Source organism: Dendrobates tinctorius, unplaced genomic scaffold (genome assembly GCF_039654945.1).
Source record: "Dendrobates tinctorius isolate UK_male_01 unplaced genomic scaffold, ASM3965494v1 ptg000410l, whole genome shotgun sequence".
Lineage (NCBI taxonomy): Eukaryota > Metazoa > Chordata > Amphibia > Anura > Dendrobatidae > Dendrobates > Dendrobates tinctorius.
The window spans coordinates 1,660,001-1,668,589 of NW_027362074.1; the positions used below are offsets into that span (position 1 = coordinate 1,660,001).

At 48.2% G+C, this 8,589-nt stretch overlaps 1 protein-coding gene across 6 annotated transcripts in view; it reads left to right on the forward strand.

The window, feature by feature from the left end:
- LRRC41 (leucine rich repeat containing 41) overlaps nucleotides 1-8,589 on the forward strand; it is an 86,761-nt gene extending 78,172 nt beyond the window's left edge. For all 6 annotated transcript variants that reach the window (XM_073563943.1, XM_073563945.1, XM_073563942.1 and 3 more), the window contains one exon: nucleotides 7,968-8,589. In XM_073563943.1, the coding sequence (XP_073420044.1) occupies nucleotides 7,968-8,187 (220 nt within the window). In that variant the 3' untranslated portion in view covers nucleotides 8,188-8,589. The remainder of the gene's footprint in view (nucleotides 1-7,967) is intronic.

Genomic DNA, 8,589 nt, shown 5'->3' on the forward strand with positions numbered 1-8,589 from the left:
AATCATAGAATCATAGAATCGTAGAGTTGGAAGGGACCTCCTGGGCCATCTGGTCCAACCCCCTGCTCAAAGCAGGATTCGCTAAATCATCCCAGTCAGATGTCTGTCCAGCCTCTGTTTGAAGACTTCCATTGAAGGAGAACTCACCACTTCTCGTGGCAGCCTGTTCCACTCATTGATCACTCTAACTGTCAAAAAGTTTTTTCTAATATCTAATCTGTGTCTCTTCCCATTCAGTTTCATCCCATTGCTTCTAGTCTTTCCTTGTGCAAATGAGAATAAAGTTGATCCTTCTACAATGTGACAGCCCTTTAGATATTTGTAGACCGCTATTAAGTCTCCTCTCAGTCTTCTCTTTTGCAAACTAAACATTCCCAAATCCTGCAACCTTTCCTCATAAGACAATCCGAGACCCCACTGAGTATACCAGATTCACAAGCCTCAGTGTGAATTAGTAGGGTACTACAGCCACTCCAGATATCAGATATATATCGTACCCCTAGTTTACATCACCAGATACTGACAACAATAGGCCCATTCATCGGGGAAAAACAAAAACAGTACTTATCTGTGCACATATACTCCTCTATAATGATAGCCATAAGGTCCATGATAACATCATTCCTCAGATACAGTCCGCACACGCTCAACGCGTTTCCCCCTACTGCGGGATCATCAGGAGAGATGCATATTGGCCAGAGCGGTCAGGCAGTGGACACTAATCCAATTGATGAGGCTGCCATATAATGCTCCGCCCCCATATGTGTATAATGCTCCGCCCCCCATATATGTGTATAATGCTCCGCCCCCATATATGTGTATAATGCTCCGCCCCATATGTGTATAATGCTCCGCCCCCATATGTGTGTAATGCTCCGCCCCATATATGTGTGTAATGCTCCACCCCCCCATGTATGTGTATAATGCTCCGCCCCCATATATGTGTATAATGCTCCGCCCCCATATGTGTATAATGCTCCGCCCCCCCATGTATGTGTATAATGCTCCGCCCCCCATGTATGTGTATAATGCTCCGCCCCCCCATGTATGTGTATAATGCTCCGCCCCCCATGTATGTGTATAATGCTCCGCCCCCCATGTATGTGTATAATGCTCCGCCCCCATGTATGTGTATAATGCTCCGCCCCCCATGTATGTGTATAATGCTCCGCCCCCCCATGTATGTGTATAATGCTCCGCCCCCCATGTATGTGTATAATGCTCCGCCCCCCATGTATGTGTATAATGCTCCGCCCCCATATATGTGTATAATGCTCCGCCCCCATATATGTGTATAATGCTCCTCCCCCATATATGTGTATAATGCTCCTCCCCCATATATGTGTATAATGCTCCTCCCCCATATATGTGTATAATGCTCCGCCCCCATATATGTGTATAATGCTCCGCCCCCATATATGTGTATAATGCTCCAACCCCCATATATGTGTATAATGCTCCGCCCCCCCCATATATGTGTATAATGCTCCGCCCCCCCATATATGTATAATGCTCCACCCCCCATATATGTGTATAATGCTCCGCCCCATATATGTGTATAATGCTCCGCCCCCATATATGTGTATAATGCTCCAACCCCCATATATGTGTATAATGCTCCGCCCCCCCATATATGTGTATAATGCTCCGCCCCCCATATATGTGTATAATGCTCCGCCCCCATATATGTGTATAATGCGCTGCCCCCCCAGCTGATATGTATATTGCCCCCGGCTGATACATCACAGAATGGAGTTGGAAGGGACCCCCAGCGTCATACTGTCCAACCCCCCTGCTCAAAGCAGGATTCGCTATATCATCCCAGACAGATGTCTGTCCAGCCTCTGTTTGAAGACTTCCATTGAAGGAGAACTCACCACCTCTCGTGGCCGCCTGTTCCACTCATTGATCACCCTGTCACCCATCTGATATCTAATCTGTGTCTCCTCCCATTCAGTTTCATCCCATTGCTTCTAGTCTTTCCTTGTGCAAATGAGAATAAAGATGATCCTTCTACAATGTGACAGCCCTTTAGATATTTGTAGACGGCTATTAAGTCTCCTCTCAGTCTTCTCTTTTGCAGCTAAACATTCGCAGATCTTCTGGCTGATCCCTCTGGAGGGAAGGCTATAAAACATAACTTGTAATGGGGATATTAACCCCTTAATGACCGGAGCTTCTTCCCGTTTTCGTTTTCCGCTCCCCTTCTTCCCAGAGCCATGACTTTTTTATCTCTCCCGTCATTATGGCCGTGTGAGGGCTTGTTTTTTGCGGGATGAGCTGTACTTTTGAATGACACCATTGGTTTTACCATGCCTTGTAACAGAAAACAGGAAAAAAAATCCAAGTGTGGTGACATTGCAAAAAAAAAGTGCAGACTGGTTTTTGTTTGTTTTTTGCTGGGTTCACTAACTGCTATCACTGCCATGATGATTCTCCGGGTCGTTACGAGCTCACAGACTCCAAACATGTCCAGGTTCTTTTTTATTTAAGTTGTGAAATAAATTCCGAAGTTTGCTAAAAAAAAAAAAAAAAAAGTTGTGCCATTTTCTGAGTTCCGTAGCGCCTCCATTTTTTGTGATCTGGGGTCGGTTTATTTTTTGCGTGCCAGGGTGACGTTATTAATGACAGCACCTTTGTGCAGATACGATCTTTTCATCGCCCGTTATTGCATTTTAGTGCAATGTCGCTGCGACCAAAAAACCGTAATTCTGGCGTTTTGATTTTTTTCTTGCTTCGCCGTTTAGCGATCGGGTTAATCCATTTTTTATTGATGGATCGGGCGATTCTGAACACGATACCAAATATGTGTGATTTTTTTGTTTTATTTTGAATTGAGATGAAAGGGGGTGATTTAAACTTTTTTATATTTTTTTTTATTTGTTCATATTTTTTTTTTCACTTTTGGCATGCTTCGATAGACTCCATGGGAGACTAGAAACTGCCATAGCGCGATCGGCTCTGCTGCATAGAGGTGATGAGCAGATGGCCTATATGTAGCAGAACTACAGCATTGCTATGAGCGCCAACCACAGGGTGGCGCTCATTGCAATCCGGCATCAACAACCATAGAGGTCTCGAGGAGACCTCTGGTTGTTATGCCGACGAACCGATGACGCGGGTCACCGATGAGAGCATTTCCAGCTGGATGGCTGGGAGCGCTTGTTAAATGCCGCCGTCAGAGTTTGGCAGTGGCATTTAACTAGTTAATAGGTGCGGGTGGTTCGCGATTCCACCCGCAGCTATTGCGGGCACGTGTCGGTAGTTGTAAACAGCCAACATGTCCCGGCTTTGATGCGGGCTCACCGCCGGAGCCACCTCAGTGCGGGGGTGCTGCCAGCTGACCGACTGTTCGTCCGATGGTAGAAACGGGTTAAAATGAACAATTTATTGAGAAATTACTAAGTTTCTTAGTTGTAAATGAGTCCAATGTGTCGGACCACCCGCTATTGTCACGGCGGGGTCTCTGGGGCGTGGCTCTCATACCTGAGCCCTAAGTGACCGTAGGAAGAGCGATGTTCTCAGAAAGCCCATGACAGATGGCGGGGATCGGGGTTTTGATCTGTTAGGGTATGTGCACACTTTGTGGTTTCTGCTGCACTTCCGCAGCGTTTTTGGCTCTGCAGAAACGCAGCAGATTCTGCTGCGTTGTACAGTACCTTTATTTCCTATGGAAATAAAAAAAAGCTGTGCACATGCTGCGTTTTTTTCCGCACGGTTTTGCTGCGGTTTTCAAAACGCAGCATGTCAATTGTTTGGTGCAGAAACGCTGTAGTTTCACACCTCATCCATTATGAGGTGTAAACCACAGGGCAAAAACGCAGATAAACCGCAGAAAAACCGCAGCACTTTGTCCTGCGGATTTCCTGCGGTTTTCTCTACAAAATCCGCAGAGACAAAACACTGTGTGTGCACATATCCTTATTGTTTGATGAAATGTCGGGGGACGGTGTTCTATCTGCCGGTGAGGATCAGCGGGATTCAGGGGCAGCGGTGACGTCTGCTGCATTATTAGTGTGGTTATCCTGATTAGCGCGGCTTGGGAATGCTGCTGGGGCGCTCCATAGCTGCACTAACCACAGCAGATGTTTATGCCGCTTATTAATCTGCCGATATACAGGAGCAGACAGGAGAGGGGTACAACACTCCCCCAATACTAATTGATCGCACCTTTTAAAACACAGCTTGTTGCTGCTCGGTCTCCACCCTCATACATTTCTACACAGGAGCGCGGCATCATAATTTCACCCCAGCAGTCTAGGAGAACACCCAGGAACTTCCTCCTGATTTGTGGTGTAAAATCCGACTTCCCCCCCGTTTACCTCCGAGCCCAGATTGTGAAGACCGAGGGTTGACGATGCTCCATAAGCTCCTTTCTGGAGCTGCCTATGATTAGGAAGTCGTCTAGGTAGGGGGGACTCTTCCCCGTGGTCGGACCAGCCGGAGTGCACGTCTTCCTCGGAGCTCAGCTCCATCTCCCACCTTGGCCTTTTGGCACGGGGACCACCCTAGGACTCTGACTGAGGTGTGTGTATGGAGTAAGTCGGAAATAGAGGCCTGAACCTCTTCCCTGATGATGGACCTCATAGAGGTGACTGCTCCTCCCCAATGACTTTGGCGGTGCAGGTCTCGCATAGCTGCTGTAACTAGGTATCTGGTAATTTAAAGGGACTCTGTCACCTATTTTTTTGAATATGAGCTGCGGCCATGGCCATCAGGGGCTTATCTACAGCATTCTGTAATGCATTCTGTAATGCTGTAGATAAGCCCTGATGTAACCTGAAAGAGAAGAAAAACCCGTTAGGTTATAATCACCCAGGGGCGGTCCGGGTCCCGTCTTGGTCCTGTCCGGCGCCTCCCATCTTCTTTGCTTCCCATTGCGGCTCCGGCGCACTTTACCTGCCCTGTTGAGGGCAGAGTACTGCAGTGCGCAGGCACCAGGAAAAGTCAGAGAGGTCCGGCACCTGCGCACTGCTGGACTCTGCCTTCAATAGGGCAGGTAAAGTGCGGCGGAGCCGAGGGAGAAGTAAGGAGGAGGGTGTCATTGCCAGAAGATGAGAGGTGCCGGACCGCTCCCCCGGGTATTGTCTAACTCGTTCGTCTCTTTCAGGTTACCTCGGGGGCTTATCTGCAGCATTACAGAATGCCCTGCTGGTGGTGGCCGCATCTTATAGTTGAAAAAATAGGTGACAAATTCCCTTCAATGCTGCAGCTAGCCCATCTCCTCCATTTCCCTGCCTTCTTACTGTCCCTTTTAGGTGTCTCAAAGGTGGATGCTCCCCCCAAAAATCCACATATACACTGTTTATGTGGGATAAGGGGCTGTCAGGGAATGTACCCCTACTCACGAGCCCTTGGGGTTGGTCGGCCGTAGCCTCTGCGTTGCCTGAATCCTCCATGTTGAGCATGTAGTAGTGCAGCAATGCAGACAAGCGGTAGCGCATGTACACGATAGCGCATCTGAGGAGGCCCGGCCAGGTCCCTACTTTGTATCCTGGACTTCCTACAGTCCACCGTGGAACGCACGCTGACGTGGTCCCGGCCACAGTGATGACACCACTGGAAGTACGCCCACAGTGCTGCAGCCTGTCGGAGGAAGACACCGGAGCCCCCCACCCCGCGGGAGGAAGCAGCTCACAACTTGGGAGCAGTCCTTGACCCGGCAGGCTGAGGAACCCCAGTATCTGCCACCGACCGCTTGACATCGGGAAGGAAGAGGCTGGGCCCCCCTATCCCGCTGTGTGTGTTCCAGGAACCATCAGGGATAAACGTCGGAGCTCTTCTCTCGCCGGGACGGGAAAAACCCTGAGGGGTGGAGATGGGAGGGTCCTTTTATCCTCTCGTTGTCTCCTGTCCCCAGCAAGGATAAGAAGGCCGTCCTCCATCGTGCTGTCAGGATGGATTACCAGCAGGTCTACGGAGTTTTACACCCTTTACTTGAATTGGATTAGTGAAAATGTAGATATTATTTTTGGAGGTATTTATCTACCTGCAATCCGTTTCTAAACCTTCCCAGATCCTGCAGCCTTTCCCCATCAGACAGGGTTTGCAGAGCCGTCCCCGTTCTGGTCGCTCTTCTCTGAACTTGCTCCCGTTTGGTGATGTCTTCTAAACAATGTGGTGATCAGACCTGGACCCAGTATTCCAGATGAGGCCTGACCAAGGAGGAGCAGAGGAGGAGATGAGGAGTACTCGGGTGGATATAAAAGCCACAACGTTTTTATTAGAAAAAAATATGTATATAGACATAGAAACAATTATTATGTGACATGATGCAATCCAGGAACTAACAGGAACACCAGGGCCACCCCCAGATGTTGTTCATTTTCACTTCTCTTACGTTTTTCATGGTGTTCCCTATGTGAGGTGCTTATATGCCCATTTATTACCCTGCTGGCACTTTATACACTTGTGGGATATGTGCAGTGGGCTCGCAGTAGGGAGTGGTGACCCTGGTATTCCTGTTTCCTGGATTGCGTCATGTCACATTATAATTGTTTCTATGTCTATTTTTATGTTTATTTTTTCTAGTAAAAACTTTGTTTTTTATTATATCCACCCGAGTACTCCTCATTCTCCTAAAATGAACATCTTTCTTGGAGTTGATGTGTTTCTCCTATTAGGGTGGGCCACTATTTAGTGCCACCACCTGGCATATAGCATGCAGCTCAGGCTATTGCTCACACTGAGCAAGGAGTAGAGAGGGATAATGACTTCACATGATCTGGACTGTATGCTTCTCTTAATACATCCTAGAACTGTATTTGCCTTTTTTTGCTGCTGCATCACCCTGCTGACTCATGTTCAGTGTGTGATCTTGGTATACGCAAGTCTTTTTCACACGTGCTGTTGCTTAGTTCTATTCCTCCCATTCTGTAGGATGTAATTTTTTTCTTGCCCCGATGTAGAATCTTACATTTCTCCGTTAAATACCATTCTATTAGTCGCTGCCCCTTGTTCAAGCTTATCTAAATCCTTTCTCTATCTTCCCTAGTGTTCCCCATCACTCCTAGCTTCTTAGCTTTGCATCATCTGCAAATTTGATTAGTTTACCTTCCGTTCCCTTATCTAGATTACTTATAAAAATGTTTTACACTGGGGCCAGGACAGACCCTTGTGGTCCTCACTTGTAACACTGGCGCCGAAATACACAGCCTTGTGGTACCCCACTTGTAACACTTCTCCAATTGGATGTGGAATCATTTATCACCACTCTTAGATTCATAACTGGCTCAGTGATCGTACTCAACCTAACTGTAGCCTTGTCAATCCCAATAGTATGAGATACTTTATCAAATGCCTTGCTGAAGTCAAGATATACCATATCTGCCACATTTCCCTGATCCACTGTCAGTGATTCTGTCATAGAAGGAAATTAGATGAGTCTGGCATGTCTTGTTTACTACAAGCCCATGCTGGCTCTGGTTAATCACTTCACTCTTAGCCAAGTACTTACATACATGCTGTTTAATAATTTGTTCACAGATGTTTCCTGTATAGAAGCAAGGCTCACTGGACTGGCTAGTGGTTCGGTAATTTCCTCTGTTCTTTCAGTACACTAGCTATGTAACATAGTTATTAAGGTTGAAGGAAGACTTTAAGTCCATCTAGTTCAACCCATATCCTGTCCTAACTTGCCCTAACGTTGATCCAGAGGAAGGCAAAAAAAAAAACCCCATGTGGCGTGTGTATAATGCTCCGCCTCCCCGGCTGATGTGTGTATAATGCTCCGCCTCCCCGGCTGATGTGTGTATAATGCTCCGCCTCCCCGGCTGATGTGTGTATAATGCTCCGCCTCCCCGGCTGATGTGTGTATAATGCTCCGCCTCCCCGGCTGATGTGTGTATAATGCTCCGCCTCCCCGGCTGATGTGTGTATAATGCTCCGCCTCCCCGGCTGATGTGTGTATAATGCTCCGCCTCCCCGGCTGATGTGTGTATAATGCTCCGTGTCACTTGTCTTTTCAGCTCTAACTGCATTAAGCCGGACGGGCTGCTGCGATTTGCTCAGAAGTTGGAGGGATGTGGTGAGATGAAGCTGCAGCAGCTGTCGGTCTCCCAGAACTTGTTGGATCGAGACCCTGTGCTCACGCAGGAGGCGCTGCAGGCCCTGGCGGGGGTGTGCACTGTGGTCAGCGACAGCTGGGACTCAGGGCAGGCCTTCGCCGATCACATCAGTGTCATGTGAGGGTGCCACTCATCGTCTGGCCATCACACTCCAAGCAGCTGCACTTGGTTTGAACAGTCGCTCTGTGCTCACAGAATCCCTTTAAGGATCAGCAGTGGCCCCCATCTACTTCTGGCGGAAGACGTGCAGCCGCCTGCGTCATGTGTCTGATCACTACAGCTGCAGGTTTGTTGCAGTGTTTGAGGCTGGAGGAAGAGATTCTTCCCCCCCCATCTAGCTCTGCGTCTCCATAGCAACCAACCACACCGAGTCCTGCGCAGAGCAACGCATCTCCGTCTGTTGCCATGGATTCACAGAAGGCTGCAGAGGAGCTGTACACCTTTACATTTGGATGGTGACTCGAACTGTCATTAACCCTTCCTGTGATGCAAGAGGTGACAATAAATATGATTACAGCGCCAA